This window comes from Suricata suricatta, chromosome 2 (genome assembly GCF_006229205.1).
Source record: "Suricata suricatta isolate VVHF042 chromosome 2, meerkat_22Aug2017_6uvM2_HiC, whole genome shotgun sequence".
Lineage (NCBI taxonomy): Eukaryota > Metazoa > Chordata > Mammalia > Carnivora > Herpestidae > Suricata > Suricata suricatta.
In genome coordinates this window covers 6,895,469-6,915,999 of record NC_043701.1, presented here as the reverse complement: position 1 = coordinate 6,915,999, position 20,531 = coordinate 6,895,469, and the positions used below count along the sequence as shown (strand labels likewise).

The 20,531-nt window shown below is 41.9% G+C and overlaps 1 protein-coding gene across 3 annotated transcripts in view; it reads left to right on the top strand.

The window, feature by feature from the left end:
• Positions 1 to 20,531, top strand: part of CUL1 (cullin 1) — an 85,355-nt gene that overhangs the window by 37,216 nt on the left and 27,608 nt on the right. For all 3 annotated transcript variants that reach the window (XR_003902450.1, XM_029921906.1, XM_029921915.1), the window contains exons 3-8: positions 7,141 to 7,315; positions 9,368 to 9,535; positions 12,936 to 12,986; positions 13,190 to 13,280; positions 14,591 to 14,754; positions 20,016 to 20,178. Coding sequence is in view for 2 of the 3 variants with exons in the window: in XM_029921906.1 (XP_029777766.1) it covers positions 7,141 to 7,315; positions 9,368 to 9,535; positions 12,936 to 12,986; positions 13,190 to 13,280; positions 14,591 to 14,754; positions 20,016 to 20,178 (812 nt within the window). In the remaining variant the exon portion in view is untranslated. The remainder of the gene's footprint in view (positions 1 to 7,140; positions 7,316 to 9,367; positions 9,536 to 12,935; positions 12,987 to 13,189; positions 13,281 to 14,590; positions 14,755 to 20,015; positions 20,179 to 20,531) is intronic.

Here is a 20,531-nt window from a genome sequence, read left to right as displayed (position 1 = left end):
GTAAGGCTTGTGGCTGACAGTAGACTAGTAATAGTTAAGTTCGGGGGGAGTCAGAAGTTCTATGTGGATTTTTTACCGTGTGGAGGGTCAGCACCCTTAACCCCCACATTGTTCAAGAGTGAACTGTACTTAGAGTTAATGTCCTGTAACATCACAGAGAATGTAGAAACCTTTAACTGTAGAGTCCCATTTTCTATCCCACTATCCTCTTTTACGTCACATCTACATATGCTTTACAACCCACAGACAGAAGTTTTTGGTCTAAACCATCCTGTGTATTTTAAAGAATTAAGAAAAATAATCTTTTATACTTACCCAAATAATTACTGTGTCTAATGGTTTGCGTTTCTTTCTGAAGATCTAAGCTTCCATCTAGTATGAATTCCCTTCTGCCTGAAATGCAAGTCTGTATTATGTGAAGTCCCTTAGTTTTATTTTATGTGAAATAAAATCATTTTTGGAGAATATTTTTACTGGAAGAAGAATTTTGGACTGATAGGCTTTCTTGTTCTTTCTTTCAACATTTTAAGGTGTTAACTACTCTGTCTTCTGGCCATTGTATTTGTTAATGAAAACTTAGCGGTAATTTTAATTCTTGGTTGGTATGTTACAAGTAACTTTTCCCAATCAGCTTTCAAGAATTTTTTCTCCTGACGTGCCTGGGTGGCTCAGTCAGTTAAGCTTCTGACTTTAGCTCAGGTTATGATCTCACAGTTCATGAATTCAAGCCCCGCATCGGGCTCTGTGCTGACCGCTTGGAGCCCAGAGCCTTCTTTGGATTCTGTGTCTCCCTGTCTCTCTGCTCCTCCCCCCTTTCCCCCTCTGCGCCCCCCCCCCCCCGTCTCAGATAAACATTAACAAAAATTTTTTTAAATTTTTTTCTCCCTTTTCACTTTCAGCAGTTTTTCTTTCCTTATTCTTCAGAATTGATCATTTATGATGGTCTCTCTACATAAGTCTTATCTCTTCGTTCTGCTGTCAAGCCCATCTAATAAGTTATTTTAAATAATAATCAGTTCTAGAATTTTTCATAGTTCCTATTTTTTATTGCAGTTAGTTCTCACTTATTGTGAGCATGTTTTCTTTTATATCCTTGAGTATAGATACGGATACATTGTCCCCTAATTCCAGCATGGTTCTCTCTAGGTTAGTCTCTTGATTATCTCTTCCCTCGAGGGTGGGGCTCATTTGCTTGTTTCTTATATAAACAGAATTGGATTGTGCCATTCTCTTCTTCCAAGACTGCGATACCCTTCGTATATGCTTCCTTTTGTTGTTCTCTGGTGGCTTCAGACCGTTGGTTTTATAGTTCTTCTAGTTTGTAGTTACTATCTGCCTAAATGTGGTTAGACACACTGGTACCAGCCACAGAACCAAGATTTAAGTATAACTTAAACTTTCTGTATCGTGAGTGTTGGGATGAAGTCAGATTGGAGGTAGAGGGTTGCACTGAACTGTATTTTCTGACAGCAGGAATTCAATAACTTATGCAAAGGTCAGTTGGTCAAAAAACAGTACAGGCATGCGACGTGAAGATATGTGCATATCGCCTGGACAAATCACCTCCTAAATCAAAAAACAGTTAAGAATGGTTGCTGCTTAAATTTAAAAAATAATGAAAGAGGGGTGCCCGGGTGGCTCAGGCGGTTAAGTGTCTGTCTCTTGATCTCAGTGTTACGAGTTCAAGCCCCACTTTGGCCTCTGTGCTACACCTGGAGCCTACTTTAAAAAATAAAGAAATAAAAGAGTGGCTGCTACTGAGGGTGGAGAAGAGTGAGCTGTAGCACTCTTGCTTTTTATTTTAAGTTTTTCTTCATTCCTTATCTAAAATATAAGTTGCTAAAAGAAAACGCAAATTTTAGCAAGCAGGAAATCTAATCACTGCTTTCTCTAGCCACTACTGACTAATGCTTCTCCACGCCAGACCTTGGGTAATGGGGATGGAAATCCTAATTTGGGAACACGTTCAGGTTTGGGTAGAAACTTAAAAAGGTTTTAAGAGGTTTCTTTTTGTTAGAATTGTGCCTTTTGGTTTGTTCTGTGAGACCAGGTTCCTTGCATTGCGTCCAGGCCCTCCTTGAGAAGGTGAGGCTGGGAGGAAGGTTGGTAGGACGAAAGTGTTATTCTTTGCTCTGGCTTTTCCTTTGGGGAAAGAGTATTTGGGGAAGAAGAAGGAATTATGTGCCCAAGAGGTTTTGTTGTTTCGTTTTTAACCCCCCGCCCTGCTCTTCAAAAGTAACAGCTCTTAAAGGCCAGAGGGGCACCCAGTGGGCTCAGTTGGAAGAGAATACGACTCTTGATCTTGGGATCATGAGTTCAACCCCACATTGGGTGGAGAGATTGCTTAAATAAAAACTTAAAAATAAATAAATAAAGGCCAAACAGATACGTCAACTTTTATCTCCATGCCCAAAGAGACCATCCTAAGATACTATTATTCTAAGTTGCTTTTTCACTTGTTTGTGTCATTTTAACGTATTTTCATATGGGCCTATGAATGGAGCTCGTTTGATTGGTTCTATAGTTTGGGGTTTTTTAAGTGCTTCCTTACATGGGTGGCACGGTGCTGTCGTTGGTCGGGTGTCCGTCACGACACAGTGGTCGTGGCCTGCACCTGTTCTGTCCACAGACCACTAAAGACCTTTTGAAGAATTTGCCCTGGAAAACCTTTTAATACCAAGCAACTCAGGACCTGACCTTACAAAACGGATGGGAGCAGATGAGCGGGAAACGCGTGGCTCCTCTGTGGCAGGGCAGCTCGCAGCGGTGCTCAGCGGGTGCTCCCACGCTGAGCGGACGGACAGGTGGAAAACCCAGGCCCCTTGCAAGGGTCCTAAAGACTCAGTGGAGTGAGGCTGTATACACCCTGAGGAGTGTCTTAACCAGTCATTTAACATCATTTACGAAGAGTGTTAGAATAAAGCTGTTTAGGTCTAAACAGCTAATCTTTAAGTAAATGTAAAAATTCCATAGAAGAATGTCGTATTTTAACTGGTAACATTTTCTTAGTGGTACTTAAAGTAATGATACAAATTATGATTGGTGTCTTAGATGAAATTGGTAAATACATCACAGTTTTTATAAACACTCTCTATTCTTTGACATTGTATCCTCAGATGAATCTAACAGTATTTAATTCCCTATGTTTGCCAAATAGATTATTACAAGGTTTTTGCCATTGTGAGTAACGCTGTGATAGTTTGGTAGCTAAGTATTTCTATAATTCTGTGACAATTTCCCCATGAGGCATCTGAGTATAATCGTTGTATCAGAAGGAATGTACTTTCAGGCCTTTAAATATTTCTAAATTTTATTCCAGAAAAGGCCATAACTGTGTATGCTCTGACCCCCAACGGATAGAGGCTCCCATTTTCCTGCACTTTGGCTGTCATTGGGCTTGTTTTTTTTAAAGATCTTTGTTAATTTAATAGCTTAGAGATGAATACATTGCCAGAAAACAGAAGTCATTCTGAACAAGGTAACCTAAGACATTCCCTGGAACCGAACACCTAGAACTGGGTGCTTGGTAAAAAGTGTGAGCCTCTGTGTGGAAGCAGGAGGATGTGGGCAAGGGGGGTGCTGGAAGACAGAGGCCACACAGAAAAGGGGACAAAGCCTTGTGCCTGGGCGAGGAAGGGCAGAGCTGCCGTTTCCATGGCAATCTTGAGCAACAAGGTGAACTGGAAAAATAACGGACTTTCTCTCCCACGGCAGCAGCTAGAAAGTAGTTTGGGACCAGTTCTGGATGTGAGGGGGGTGGGGACATCTGTCCTGAGGATTTGTTACCTTGGGTATGTTTGCGGTTTGAGTTTGTATTAACAGCTTTGAGGGGAGGATTTCTCCAAGCTGGGAAATTAATACAAAGGTCTTGCTAAAAGTGAGCTTAAAAAAAAAAAAGTCAAAAAGCAGAGGAGAGATTCCACCAGAACAAGTCAGCACATAGAAAAACAGCAGAATGAGAGCCCCAAGAAAAGGATCTTTAGAGGGTGCCCCTAAATATGTGAAAAATGGTTGCATAAAAGAATAAAAATACTGAGGAACAGAACAGGAGAAATAAGATTGACTTTATAAAGAAATGGGGGGGGGACTGGGAAACTCAAGAGATGTAAAATATGGTGTTTAAGAGTAAACAGCAAATTTGGCACAGTTGAAAGTATCACTTAACCAGATGGTAAATCAAGAAAAATTAGAAAGTTTGAACAAAGGACACGAAAATGTCCAACACACATGTAGTAGAAAATAGGGGAACAAATAATTTGAAGAGATGACAACCTGAGAATTTTCCAGAATTAATGAAAGGCAAATAGAAAATACAAAATTTAAAAAAATAATCAAAATAAGATGGTAAATAATCCAAATAGCAATGTATAAAACAGTAGATAACCATATATTTATATTTTGATTTTGTAATAAAACTGAACTTATCCATTGGACACCATCAAACTCTTTTTTTTTTTTTAAGAATGCATTTTGCTGTGGTTTGCAATAGACATACCAAAACACAGAGATGTGAAAGTAGAAAACAGAGGTGTGACCAATGTACTCGGGGTTAATTCTAAACAGAGATGAGAATAACCATCTTAACATCTGGTCCAGTGGATTTCCCAAGGCACTATTGTGAGGAGGAAACACGGTTACTTCCTAATGATAAAAAGAACATGGAGTATAATTCAGTTTATAGACTTGTTAACTGCTGAGTAGTAGTCTGCTCTATGCGTATACTGTGATTTGTGCAAGGAACTGCCAGGGGCTCCTGGGTGGCTCCGTGAGCATCTTTTTGATTTCATGATCTCATGGTTTGTGGGATCAAGCCCTGTGTTGGGCTCTGCGCTGTCTGAGATTCTCTTTTCTTGGGATTCTCTTTTCTCTCTCTCTCTCTCCTTTCCCACACTCAAGTGTGTGTGCACGCTCTCTCAAACGTTTAAAAAAAACTGCAAAATTTTTACAAAGTAATTATATAGTATATTGTCATCAGTTTCTGAGCAAACTTTTTTTTTTTTAAGATTGTGAAGGATATGACATAATATACAGAAGAGAAAATGAAAGTTATAAACTCAAGAGAATCTTAGCCTCCCTGTAATAAGAGAAATGCATATTAAATCTGCGGCAAAATGTATGGAAGAGGCTGTAAGCAGTTAACCAGCGCTGGTGGCCCTCCAGTGACAGCACATCGGACAATGTGTAGTAAAGTTTACAATGGATCCCTTTCTCCCATCACCCGCCAGTTCTGTAGTGTGAGAAACTCAAACCTGTACGCGTAAGAACTTACTAGCACTGTGCTTTGCAGCTTTGTTTGGAACTGCCAAATCTCAGGACTCCCTAAGGTGATCATTCACAAGAAAATGGGTGACTTACTGTAAGGTCTAAGCTGTATCTAAAGCTTGAAAGCATCCGGAATGGTAATTTCATGTACAGTTTTCCAGTAAGATATAAAAACACTCACAGAAAGTGCTCTGCACCACATCATGAGGTATTTGCCCCTAGGAAAAGCAGAAGGAAGAGGGGCACTGGGGAGCGGTAGGAAGCAGGTCCCTTGCCATATCTGTACTATTTAATTTCCTAAGAAGTTGAGGGGGAGGTAGGTAGAATGAGACCAGCACGGGGATAGATTTGTCCAAACTGGATCATTGGTCTGTGAGAGTTCATTGTGTATCATAAACTTTGATTCTCTGTGCGTTTGAAACATTTAAGGAAATGATTTGTTGTTTTAAGGTAGAGTTCTTTGATTACTACTGGTTGAAGGTTTTGGGGTTTTTTTTAACAGATTTTTGGCCACTAATACATATTTCTTTCAGCTTTGGGATTTTCTGTTGGTATAGTCTGCCCATGTTTCTGTGGAGGTTAACTTTTTCATGTTGCTTTTTATTCTCTTAACTGATTAAAGATAGTACTCGTTAAAGGTCTCTTTTACTAAGATATTTTCAAAATTTCAGATTAAGTACTTCCATGACTTTGCTTAGAAAAGCCTTCTCCAGTCTGAGATCAGGAAGATGTTCGTGTGTTTTGTTTTATGGTTTAGGTTTGTGTATTTTAAATCTTAATTACCTTCTGTAATATATCTTGGAGTATGGAATAGGTTTTGAAATCACCTCTGTCTGTACGTACTAACTTGCAGCTGGCCAGAATATTTTGTCATAACGATTTTTCTTTCTTAACGATGTTGTCTAGTAGTTTCATCCAAGTAACTGAAATCGTATGAAAGGTTACAGCGAAGCCGAGTGGTTCTCTGCCTTTCCCGTCCGCCCGCCACCCCCAGCAGCCCCGCACCAGCCGGCTCCTCCGCGACCTGCGCAGCTCCGGCCCTCCCAGTGCCGCGCACGCGCGCTGCGCTTCTGGGATCGATGGGCTTTAGACCTTCGTGACTGTGCTAAGAGGTCTCTTGCCCTGCCTTTCCTTCTGCGTTTTGTCCCTCATCTACCAACTGTAGCTTTTTAAAATTCGTTTCTAAATAATTTTAAAATAAAGCTTTAGTTATTTTGATATTTGTAATACCTGCTTCTGGTAGAAACATAGCTCCGGGCATCAAAATAGACTCTCGTTATAGCTTTTTTTCCCTCTCATTTGGAACCTTTGTACCAATTGTCGGTGCTTTTCATGCCTTCTGAAAAACGATTTCTCATAAGGTCAGTCACATTATGTGTTAGAATGTCCTGTGTTTTCCTTGGTGACCTTCCTCAGAACGTTCCTTCCTTTCAGCAGGCTGGCCCCTGGGCCTGTGGACAAGCTTGTAGGTGGGGCTGGCTGATGTCTAGCTTTTATTGCTGTGGTGAATGGTATCTTATTTCCACTATACTTTTTAAAAATAATTTTTAAAATACTTAGTTTTGAGAGACAGAGCATGAGTGGGGGAGGGGTAGAGCAAGAGTAAGACCCAGAATCTAAGTAGACTCCGGGCTCGGAGCTGCCCTGACGGAGCCCAATACGGCGCTCAAACCCACAAACCATGAGATCATGACCTGAACCTAAGTCGGCGTCTTCACCGTCGGAGCCCCCTCCAGGCGCCCTCCACTGTAGTGTTGCGCGGATTTTTGTTGATGTATCAGAATCATACTGGTTGGATGTAGTTTCTTGAAAAATACTTCGGGACCAATCGCTGTTGACATTGATGATGTGTGTTGATTTCCTTAACTTTCCTCCAAGTCATGTTTATAACTACTGCACGAGTGTTCACCAGTCAAACCAGGCCCGGGGGGCTGGCGTCCCTCCCTCCAAATCGAAAAAGGGACAGACGCCTGGGGGAGCTCAGTTTGTTGGCTTGGAATTATACAAACGACTTAAAGAATTTTTGAAGAATTACTTGACAAATCTTCTTAAGGTAAGATGTTTTATGTATATACTGGCTCTTTATAATAGAATGTAAAAGAAAATAGTGAAATGATGATTCTAACTCGATTGAATGCTACATCTCCCACTATTATTTGTTCATTGTTTTTGGCTTTGATGTTTGCATGAAGATAGTTTGCTCTTATTAGTCTTTTACTTGTTATGGAGATGAATCTTTCATAAGCCATTTTCTGTTTTTCAATTTGTTAAACTGGAAGTTTTTGATAGCTTTATATCATAGTAGTACTTAAATCACTAACCATTTTGTATTTGGTTGTTAGAAAATGATGGACCTTCTCATTTCGAGCATATAATTATGAATTCAGAGTACCTTTGTTGTATTTTGACCCTAGTGTGTTGTTTTGTCTAAAAATGTATCAGTGACCATAAGGTTATCTAGCCTTTGGTAATCACATTTTTCCAGTGTGACCTCCTTTTACACACAGTCGTGTAGTGTGTTTCAGAACTATGATGAAATCGTGCCCTTGGCCAGGATGGGTTTCTCTACGAACATCCATGACCTTTGAGTATGAGTTCATCCTGCTCCGAGCCATTGCTCCAGCGACGATGGAGTTTTCCCCCTTCATCTTCTGCCTTTTCCTTCCTCAGTCCCCATCCTCTGTAGCAAAGGCAGTGATGCCATCCTTCCAGCCCCAGGATGGGCATCTGGCGCCACACACATCCCATAGAGCGAGTGAAGACATCTGTACTCTCTACCCCCGGAAGTTTGGGCTCTGTGTATATACTTGAAAGATTTTTTTATTTACACAGATGATAGGCAAAATTTTCAGCATGCTTCAAAATGGCTTTTCTTAATATATTTTACCAGGTAATTGGGAACTTACTATCATTCTAACTGACCATAGTTGATTGACCACAAATTGTGACTAAGATAGTGTGATTTTCATGCTCCCTAAAACAGTGTGTTTATGATGTTTTGCTGAAACCACTGTGTCCTTATTTTTATTCAGGACACTTTGTAAAATGAACACCAGAACTGATTATTCCTCAGCATTAGAGTGAGGAACAGGAGTGTGTTGTGTTGTATGGAAGTATCAGGAGCCGTGCTCTGCCAGTGACACCTGTGCATTTTGGGAACGGCCCTGTGCTGTCAGCCAGAGCCGCTTACCTTCACGTTCGATAGTTCATTTCTTACTGCAGTTTAACTGAGCCAAACTCGGGTTGTGTGGAGACCTGGTCAGGTTTTTCCCAGGCTTGTGGGTCCACGTGTGCACCGCGCATTTGTGGGGCGTCAGTTCTGAGGTTGAGGCCATGGAGGCAGAGCGAGGGGGTGGCCTGCCCTGGACCTCCGTTCACAGCTGGGCTGTGTCCCTCCTGTCACCTCTGCGCTTCCTGCTACAGCATATTTCAGGGACAACGTGGTGGAGGACGCAGTTTTTAAAGGGGAAGATTGGCTTTGCGGGTGGCATTAATACTTGAGGGAAAAGCACAGGTTGATCCTTCACATACAGATTTGTGGTTTACCTCGTGGAAATCTGGGTAAAAAATAATTTTGGTAAAGGCACACGTTGCCCTTGACATCTTGTTAAAGAGGAAATATTTTACCATGACACTTATTTTTATGGAAAATGTAACTTACTATAAAAACCGGGAATTTATAATTTTTAAGTAAGTTTAATGAAGGAAGCAGATGCATGAAAAAATGGAGTAGTATTGGTCCTGTGGTCTAAATTGCTAATAGGACATTTTAATTAACTTCAACTGAAAATGTCAAAAACAAAGCAGATGTTGAGGTAAATGGCTTATTCCTCTAATTCTAAAAACTCAAGGTACTTTGTATGAGTATATGTGCGTACTTAGTGTTCCAATGTGAAAAGGTTCCATTTTGAAAGAATTTTCAGTAAAATTCTCTCTTCAGTCTGATCCTCACAAGCAATATTCTTATGAGGATTGGTGTTAATGAGCAAGCTCATCTAAGACCAAACACATAGATGTATTTTTAATGCAGTAGATTTGTTTTAGTGAACTTTTAATTTATCATGTGACAAATTAGTCCTTAAAGCTTGAGTTAACTTGTTTTTAGGATGGAGAAGATTTGATGGATGAGAGTGTACTGAAGTTCTACACTCAACAATGGGAGGATTATCGATTTTCCAGCAAAGTGCTGAATGGAATTTGTGCCTACCTCAATAGACATTGGGTTCGCCGTGAATGTGACGAGGGACGGAAAGGAATATATGAAATCTATTCAGTAAGATCTTTTTTAAACACCTTTCATGTGTGTGCTTTCGTAGAGCTACTTCATCCGCCAGTAGGGGGATCCAGGCAAATAATGAAGCTATTTTCAGAACAGTAGGCTACTTTCCTTCACTTTAATTTATCAATAAATGACTCTTAAATATTTTGTGGCAGGAAAGAAGAAGGATGATTAAATTGGAGTTCTGAAATATAACTTCCACACTTCTGCATTTACTGATAACAAGTTTCTTCCGCAGTTATTTGACCAGCCATCCGGTTTCGCCTGGAACTGTCCCAGTTCTAGCACTGGCTGTCCCCCAGGCTGGCGGTGTCGGGCAAATCCAGTCCAAGCCTGAGACCCAGGCCTCCCAGATCAGCCCTCGTGGTGTCTGTGGTATGGGGAGCTGTTCAGGGAGGGGACTGTGCTCAGGTGTCCTGCCCCCTCATATTACCAAATGTATGATGTTGGCAGACTTGAACATGGAAGGTTCTTTTAGACTGCGTGAAAGTAGATTATGAAAAGGCAGAATTTGAGTAACTGAGTCACTTTCATTAGTATGTTTCTTGAGTCAGGGAAGCTTTTTCTGGATTCATTGGTGTGCAGAGTGCGATCCCCAAACCTGCCACATCATGGACACCTGGAAACTTACTAGAAATGCAGGTTACTGGGCCCCAGCCTCGACTTATTAGGAAGCCTGGAGGTGAGGCCCAGCAGACCATTGGAGCAAGCCCTTGAGAGGACGGTGCTGTACAGTCCGCCTTGGGAACCCATGTCGGAGACCAGAGGGAGGACCCACCAGAAGGCCTGTCTGTTCGGAACAGGCTCTCGGATGCACAGACTGTCTTCTTGAGCCAGCGGTGTGATAATGTCGAGTTGTGCATCATGACATTATCTCCTTCCCCAAGCATGCTGCTATATTAGCAGTACTTTCCTGCTTTCCTTTGGGCGAATTGAACAAAAGGAAAATGTAATGTATCATAGATGCATGACAAACTTACTGTTTATATATATCATTTGTATATATCATATATATATATATGAAATGATATATCACTCTCAATATATCATTAACAAAACTTTGTGGATTTAGTATTTTGAGTTGAGCCTTTTTTGCATTTTCCCTTTTCTTTTCCACTCACAAATGCTTTCTTGAGACTGAAAGTTGTCAGTGTAGGAATCGGCATGAGTGGGGGTGATTTCCTCTTGGATCCCCCCTTGACCTACAACACCACACATACCCTACAGTAGTGTCAAGACCCCTAAAAATCGTTACACCCTAACTATTTATGTGCTGGAGTATTCAAGAACACCTAGAGAAAATAGAAAGAAGTACAAGTACATTTCATAGACCATGATTTTCAAGATTTGACTGCTTTTATTTTTCTATTTACTTTGAAAATCCATACCTTCTACATTCTTAAATCTTGTGGTTACCATCTGGAACTATAACATGCGGCCGTAAGTTTTAGCACAGGCCATTGAGTACCCCTATCTAGAAACAGTGTCTCCTCTGTGTGCTCTTCCAGTGAGCCTGTTGAATTCATAAAATTCAAGCATTAGTTGTCACGGTGGAGCATTTGGGCACAATAACCTCTCATTATATTTTCCAGAAGTTCCAGAAGATGAGGATGCTTTGTCGCATAATACAGAGTTTTACTTTTTTTCCTGATCATTCCTCCTTCCTTTTTAATTACAAAAAGCTGTTGTTTTCCTTTCCTGGCCACCAGAGGACATAAATTTATTTCATTATTGATACATTAAAGTGATTGAGCAAGACTTTTCCCCTGACGCTGTTCCTTGCTCCCCTGAACTTGTCGCTGTGCCTTTGGCCCCACTTGATTATCGTGCCATCTCTTCTTCCTTTCTTTCTTCAAAGTGACAAGTTACCCAGAGTCAAATTAGAGTTGTCTAAGGCCGTCTTGATTGAGAAAAATGTTTGGAAAAAAGTTATTTTTCAAGGTGTAGTATATCTTTACTAGAAGTTCATGGCCATGGCATTGCATTTTCCTTCCCGCCTTACTCTTGCGTTAAAGACGTCTGAAGAGTCGAGGCAACAGACTTTGCACAGGGAAGATCACCCCAAGCTTGCCTTTGTCCTGCAAAATGAGGCTTTTCCCTTCCAGTATCTACTTGGACACCACAGTCCCCTATTCTGAAATCTTAAGTTTTATGCTAACGTTACTTGAGTATATATTGTTCATGCTTAATTAAAACTAGTTTTCTCTTAGAATGAAGTCTTGCCATTTGCAACAACATGGATGGAGCTAGAGAGTATACTGCTAAGCGAAATAAGTCAGAGAAAGAATTTATGAAACAAAACAAATGAGCTAAGAAAGAGACAAACCAAAAAACAGACCCTTAACTCTGGAGAACAAGCTGATGGTTCCCAGAGGGCAGGGGGGCTGGGGCGGGGCTGAAATGGGTGAAGGGAAGGAAGAGTCCATTTACAGAGATGAGCATCGAGTAATGGATTGAGCTGTTGGATGCCTGAAACTGACACAACACTGTTTACTGGAATTAAAGTTTTTTTTAATTTAAAAAATAGTTTTCTCTTAAATAATTCCCTTTTTTTTGAGTATGGTAGGAATATTACTTAGAGCTCATTATATAAATTACATCTGATCTTTTTGGAAACCTATCTTACATAAACCTAGTCTTACCTGTGGTTAAGTTTAGGAAAAATAACACTGAAGGCATTTATGTTTAAGTGAGTTCCTGAGCAGTTTACATTTGAATATTGAATTTTATAAATTTGAATTTTACTCTGAGTAGTACCACTCTCAACAAACAGGTTAAAGTTATGTATGAATTCTAACAGTTTTCCTTGGGGGGAGGAGCATTTTTATAGTGGTTTTCTGGCATAAGTTCTGTGGGAAGTTTTAGAAACTTTTAAAACTGCACCAAAGACCCACACACGAGTACAATTAAATGGGAGATCTGAGTAACTCGTGTAATAAACTACATCTATTTAAAGTGTACATTTGGTGCGTTTCCAGTTGTACGCATCTGTGCAACATACATCACCACAGTTAAGATGCAGAATTTACCAAGTAGTAGGAAACTGTGATAAATAGAATTATCTTCATTTAGGTCAAAAAACAAATTTGGACCAGGCAGCAATGTTAGAGGTTGAACGCACTGACACCTCGTAAGCTGATATGTATGATCTCTTCAAATCCAGGTTTTCTTTTTATCTGAATTTTTAAATGTGAGCTGATAAAATGTACTGTGAAACCTCTTGAAGTGGTTAACTCGAGTGTCTCTGATTTCATCATGATAGTTTTTTACCCAGTTATAATCTAGAAATATTGATAAATGAGATTTAGGCTGATTCCTATGACTTCAGTCTTAGGAAAACATGGTAAAAATATAGATGTTTTATTTTATACATCTACTTTTTCTTGTCCTCCAGCTTGCATTGGTGACTTGGAGAGATTGTCTGTTCAGGCCGTTGAATAAACAGGTACGTACTTGTGTGAGTTTGTGTGTTGTCCTACGAAACCCCCTGCGGACTTCGTCTCTGAGGCGTGGTCTCCTCACAGCCCAAAGCCTGAAAAGTCCTCATCACCTTGTATCCTGTCACGTTCTCAGAGTCTGAGAGATGTGTGGTAACAGACAAGCTGTGGCCTGTAATCTACAGGTGTTTTCCCTTTATCTTTCCTAAAGGTAACAAATGCTGTTTTAAAACTGATTGAAAAGGAAAGAAACGGTGAAACCATCAACACAAGACTCATCAGTGGAGTTGTGCAGTCCTACGGTAAACATTTCCCTTTCATCGCTTCAGTGGTCACGTCACGTGACAGTTGTAACGGGGTTCCAGCAGATTTGTTTACAGAACCTTTAGCGGTTGTAAAACTACTATTTACATGTACAAGGGCCCCCAAAATTCTCTTTAAGTGAGTGTGATTCTTTTTGATTTTACCCATCATAAAAATTGCTCGATCTTTGTTTTTCGTGGGAATTTTGAGGAGTTAGACATTTGGATTATTTTCTGGTCTCATACTGAATTACTGGATATATAATAAAGTTGAGACTGAGCAACTGATGAACTGATGTAATGTTTGAAACCTCAGTGGCCTTTGTCTTCCTCTGAAAGTTGTAGTCCTTCTGGGAAGGCAGGTGAAATCAGTGAAGGTGATTAAACCTCTAGTTATAAAATAAGTGGGGCCGGGGGAGGAACTGCATAGGAAATGTAGGCAATAATATCATAGTAACTTTTTAAAAATTTTATATTTTTGAGAGAGACAGACTATGAGTGGAGGAGGGTCAGAGAGGGAGACACAGAATCAGAAACCGGCTCCAGGCTCTGAGCTGTCAGTCAGCACAGAGCCTGACATGAGGCTCAAACCCACGAACCGTGAGATCATGACCTGAGCTGAAGTCAGCTGCTTAACTGACTGAGCCACCCAGGCGCCCCTCGTAGTAACTCTTTAAGGTGACAGATGGTGGCTAGACTTCACTGTGGAGATCATTTTGTGATGTTCACAAATACCAAATCCCTGTGACGGGCTCCTGTATGTCAGCTGTACTTCAATTAGAAATAAACGTCATGTTGAGGCGCCTGGGTGGCTCCGTCGGTTAAACGTCTGACTTTGGCTCAGGTCACGATCTCACAGTCCATGAGTTCGAGCCCTGCATCGGGCTATGTACTGACAGCTCAGATCTTGGAGCCTGCTTCACATTCTGTGTCTGTCTGTCTCTCTCTCTGCCCCTCCCTCGCTTGCACTCTCTCTCTCTCTCAAAAATAAACATAAACATTTTTTTAAAAGGTCATGTTTATTATTTTTAAGCTTTGAGAAATAGAAGTTTCTTAAATGAACTTCGTAACTTTTAAGCATACTTGACCACTGGTCAGAATTAACTTCCTTTAATGTCTTGGACTTTGTCTCTTTGTTCTTTCACTGAAACCGTGTAGTGCAGTGCCAGTGAATAACAGGGTTGTCCTCTGCCCTGCCATGTTCCATTCGCCTTTTAAACATGACTTAAGCTGAATGTTCTGTGTGGGCAGATTTTGTAAAATGTAACAAAAACTAGAGTAATTCAAATATAGTTCCTATCTGTTTCTAGTGGAATTGGGGCTAAACGAAGACGACGCATTTGCCAAGGGCCCTACGCTGACAGTGTATAAAGAGTCCTTTGAATCTCAGTTTTTGGCTGACACGGAGCGATTTTATACGCGGGAGAGCACTGAATTCTTGCAGCAGAACCCAGTTACTGAGTACATGAAAAAGGTAAGCTCGAACACAGCGTGTGTGTGCGGGCGGCTGAAGCTAAAACGGTTCTTGCCGCCCCAGCGGCTTATTCTGTGTCACATGTGCAGCTTCTGCGCAGGTCATTTCTGGGGCAGTGTCCCCTGCAGTGTCCTCCGAGGGTTCAGATGCTTCTCCCAGTGCAGCAGGCAGCTTTCAGGACGTCATCTGATCGTTGTGCCTCCGGGTCCCCTGCCGTGCTGTCACAGCCGTGTGGCCTCCGTGTTTTGAGCGGGCTCTCCTAGCACGGATGGCTGCATCTGGTGGAAGCCGCAGTTGAAGGTCAATGAGAAGATGAGTTTTCCAGAAACAGCTATTGCTAGATTGGCAAACTTTGCTTTCCCTCCTGAGCGGTTTCCTGACAGCCTCCGGCACAGCCCTCAGGGTGACAGCAGAGGAGATGGTTCTGGAACCACAGGGTCCAAGATGGCTCATCAGCTGTGCCCGAAACCTTTTTCAGTGCTGAGTGATGTTCCAGCGAAGTTCTAGTGTAATCTTTTGTCCTCTTTTTCGGGAATGCAGGTGTATCCTGGACTTGGTGAGCAGTGACCGAGGTTAGCAGTCCACAAGCTTGTTCTGTAAAGGGTCAGAGAGCAGATACCTGCGCTCCGTGTGGTCTCTGGCAGACTCCCGGCTCGGCCGTTGCGGGGCAAGCAGCCATGGCAACACGTAAACAAATGCGTATGGCTGCGTTCCAGTGACATGTGACTGAGATGCAGGATTTGGCCCAGAGGCTGTAGCTTGCCTACCCCTGACCGAGATGTGCAGGGACATTTCCAGGGAGCCTGGGCTGCCTGTGCCTCGCCTCTGGCCTGTCACAGCCCATCACCGCAGGTGCTGCCGTCAGCGCGGGGATGGCAGCAGCACGCCTCTCTGGCCACACCGCCCCAGCCAGCGTGCGGGTGACGTCCTGGCTACGTTCTCCCATAGCATCTCGTGGTTGTGAGGGGGCTTTAGAAGTTTGCGGTTGAAAGTCCTTGATGAACAAATTTCTGATGTCTCCAAACCTAACAAAAATGGAACTCTTCACAAGTAGTACCTTTGGAATGGTGATCGTTCTTAGTGTCTGTCTGTGGGTACAGTTAACTTCCTCGTGTGCCGGCCTGGAGCCTAGCCAGCTCTTGCAGCGTGTCAGTTGCCTGAAGAATGAACTTCTGGAACATATTCTGTTTTCAGACTCAGCATTGCCTATCATTTCAGTTTTTTAGTTTGGCAGTGTAGTTTTCAGAAACACATCTTTTCAACTCTCCTGCGGGTGGTGATGCTTTTAAAAGTAGGGTCTTTTCTCAGGGTGCTTATGCACAAGAGCGGTGGTGAGTCCGGTCACCTGCGCTGTCCACCCCGGGAGAGTAGTATGCGGCGCCGGGGCAGTTCGTAGGCCAGAGGCTGGAGCACCCACCCTCCCCACCCCCCACGGCAGGGAAGTTCCCTGTCGGATCAGGCCTGGAGCCAGAGGCAGCTTGCGGAGCAGAGATTTCCTGTGTGAGCCCTGCCTTTGGCGGAGCAGCGATGCGGCCGGCTCGCCAGAGCTCTGAGCGGGGCTTCCTTGCTGTGGGGGGGTGTTGCAGGGTGGGCCTGGGTCCAGCTGGATCTTCCCAAACTTGACTTCGGCTACATTCTGCAGGCCCATAACACTGAGCATCCAGAAGCCTAAAATGTGAACAGTTCTTACCTATAGCCTTGGGCTATAAGTCTCATTTTAAATCCCTGCTCAGCCATTTCCTGGGGAGTTGACCATAACCTTTCTGGTCCTCAGTTTCTCTCTCCCTCTCTTCCTCTCTTTTCATTTCTTTTCTTTCTTGTTTTTTTTTTTCTTTAAAAAAATTTTTTTTTATGTTTTATTTATTTTTGATACAGAGAGAGACAGAGCATGAGAGGGGGAGGGGCAGAGAGAGAAGACACAGAACTGGAAGCAGGCTCCAGGCTCTGCGCTAGCTATCAGCACAGAGCCTCTTTTTTTTTCTTTAAAGAGAGAGAGACAGTGTGCAAGCTGGGGAGGAGGACAGAGAGAGGGAGACACAGAATCTGAAGCAGGCTCCAGGCTGCAAGCTGTCAGCACAGTGCCCGAAGCAGGGCTTGAATTCATGGACCGCGAGATCATGACCTGAGCCGAAGTCAAACACTTAACCGACTGAGCCACCCAGGCCCCCTCTTTCCTTTCATTTTTGAGAGAGAGAATCCTGAGCATATATGCAGGCTCTGACAGCGCAGAACCTGGTGTGGGGCTTGGTCTCATGAACCATGAGATCATGACCTGAGTGGAAATTAAGAGCTTAACTGACTGAGCCACCCAGGGGCCCCTGGTTCTCAGTTTCTTCATCTGTAAAATGGGGGTAATTTTTAGTTTGTTTTTAAGATCTTATTTTTAAGTAATCTCTACACCTAACATGGGGCTCAGACTCACAACCCCAAGATCAAGAGTCACATGCTTCACCAACTGAACTAGCCAGGTGTCATATGATAACTTTTATTTTGTAATACATATATTTGGCGCTTGGCAGATAGTAAGCATGATCTAAGCATCAATCATTCAGAACCTCAATGGATGCCCAAGAATATGCAAAACCAGCCGATAGAAGGTGGCACATTTTATTCAGTAACTGAAGGGGGAATTACGTTTCCATTACAACAGTCTGTCAACAAATAGCATACAAAACTCCGGAACAATGTTGAGATAAAGCATGAATCCTTAAAAAATATTCTGCTTTTAGCACCTAGTTTAGGCTAAGTGGTCAAATTTCCTGAGAGGTCCCTTTTCTGTGATTTTAGGGATATTTTGGTGGAAACATTTGAGAATCTTCAGTAGGGATGGTTTTGAAGAATGAATGACCCAAAACCACATTAGGGTTTTTAACACTTCCTGCCGTCTTGTGTGATTGAGACTAATGTGAGCTACAAAAGATTGTTGACTATTCTAGGCTACTGATGTCAGACGTACACGCACACAAACTTTAAAATATACAGTATTTCATTAATCTGCTTTTATTTTGGGAGGGGTCTGCTTTCCTTTTTGTTTTTACTGCAAACTCACCCTAATAGAATTAACAGGGAGAATCTTCAATTGCTTTATTTTATTTAGTCATTTTGAACTTGGTCCTGGGGGCACCTGGGTGGCTCAGTCAGTTAAATGTCTGACTCTTGATTTCAGTTGAGGTCATGATCTCACAGTCCTGGGATTGAGCCCTGAGTTGGGTTCAGCATGGAGAGCAGAGCCTGCTTGGGATTCTCTCTGTCTGTCTGTCTGTCTCTCTCTCTCTCCTTACCCCACTTGTGCTCTTGTGCTCTCAAAATAACGAAGCTTAAAAAAATAGAGTTGAATTTGATCCTGGTGTTCCGGACAGTGATGGTCAAGAGCTTACTTACCTAGAATCTACGAACCTAATGACACAACACCAGATACCTTGGTTTCTTTATATTTAAAGTAAGCTATTACTTAGGCCCTTCTGTCCTTGAATGTCTTTTAATCACTCAGGTGCCAATTCACTCTCTCATTCCTTTCGCACCCCCGTGGGAGGGTCCTGTGGCAGAATGCTGCTGCTACCACGGTGCCCAAGCGGGAAAGCCACTGTGCTGCCCCCCCCTCCCCCCAAGAGAATGAGTCAGCAGTCACCCCAGAGCCTTACCTTTCATCTGGGAAGGGGTAAACCTTGTTTTAGGAGAAAGCAGTGATTGAAACAGAAGAGTTTCTGCTGCCCAAGATGATTATGTTCTTCTAGGAAATAGGTGTAACTTCCAACAGAAAAAGACGTGCTTCTTGCTTTGCATGTCCTGTATTATTATGTCGCTTATATTCTCGAGGCCTAGTGAACATTAGATCTGAAGCAGTATGCACCTAACATAGAACTTCTGCGTTAAAGCACGGAAGATCCCGTATGGTTTAAAATAACTTCATAATCAAAAAAGATATATTAATTGTAGGCTTTTTTGGAAAATACAAATAACATAAACCTGCAAGCTTGGGACACTAAGTATGTATATATAAACAGATAGGAATAATTCTATAGGTTTTTTGGTAACCTGTTTTCCCCCCACTAATTTGTTACATTAACGTATTTTATAGTTACTTATTTTACTGGATAATAGTAGTCCATTAGCCAAATATGGTATGCTTTCGTTACCTCTTATCAAAAACTTCAGGTGTTTTATATTCTTTTATAAATTGTTCCTTTTCATTTCATGGTTTTTTATTTGGATGAACTGAACTAATTTTTTAGAGCTCATTCTGTGTTAAGGACATTGACATTCTGATAAATACTAATTTCCAGGTTTATTTTGTTCACATTTGACTATTTGGAATGTATAATAAGGTTCTAACTTCTCTTGTGTAAATAATAGTTTTATCATTTGTCATTCTTGACAGCATAAATCCCTCCTGCGTTTTTTGTTTCTTGGCTCTTGAGTATTCTTCCAGTTGAATTTTTATAGATTTCTTCAAAATCATACCAAATCTAAAATCATTTTGGAAAGTGTGGCACTTTTACAATACAAAGTATAGTTTTTCTCTCTTTATTCAGATGATCTGATTAATTGGAAGTTATCATTGAAATTCATCCTTGCTTTGATAATTGAGTGATTCCTCGGTGATACCACACACATTTCTGGTGATACACTGTACAGTATACAGACTTCTGTTTATTTTGCTGCTCTGTTGTATTACATCTTTGTTTTCCTTTCTTCCTTAAAGGGAATTGTAACAAATAGAGATCCATAAATAATCCAGTAGTTGCAGAGGTATATACTCAATGGTTGGCAAGAGAAGGCCACGTTGTTTTTTCTTAAAATTTGTTTAAAAGTCTGATTACTGATAACTCTTCCCATGGGGTCATTTCAGGGAATATATTCATGTAACTCTTGACTTCAAATAGCTTTCCGTCAAAAATAGGGGTTCTGAACATGGTATCCATGTGTGAGGCAGGGTCCATAGGTGTCTCAGAGTATCAAATTGGGGCATTACCACCAGAAGATGACCTACCATTTATCTGAAGGAAGAAAGGTGATGTAAACACATCTGAACTAACAGAATCTTGTGCCGTCATTTAAAAAGGAGCCAGAGATGGAAATCTGTTACAGAGAAAATGGAGCACATCAGTGACCACTGAAATGTGCTTGGCATCCACCTAAAATCATAGGATCCCTTCCCTTTTCTCTTAATGTATTAGAGTTTTTGAGTTTGATTTGCCATGATTCATGTAACAGTGCTCTAGAAATGAATCCAGACGGTTCACCTGAATTAATTCCTGCAGGCAGAGGCCCGTCTGCTCGAGGAACAGCGAAGAGTCCAGGTCTACCTCCATGAAAGCACACAGGATGAACTCGCAAGGAAGTGCGAGCAGGTGCTCATCGAGAAACACCTGGAGATTTTCCACACAGAATTCCAGAATTTGTTGGATGCCGACAAGAATGAAGGTGAGCCCCTCAGACTCCCCCCAGCTGGGGGTTCCTGCGGTCTGCGGGTGAAGCTGTTTGCAGTCCTAGAGGTGATGCTGCTGGCTCTGACAACTGCCGTTTTTGAGGAGATGCACAAGCGGCTGTGCCTGGTTGTACCCAGAGTTCAGAACCCGGCAGAGTGTTTTGGGTGGGACTTGGGGAGAAGAACATCCTTTCAGTCCGTGTTCTTTGGAGGATGACTTGTCCCGTATACTTTATCATTAAGTGATGCTACCCATGACTTGTCCTTGACTGTTTTTATTTTGAAAATTCTTCAGGATGCAAAGGCTAGTATTTTGTGAAAGTATTTCTCTTCCCCTTCAGGTTTTACT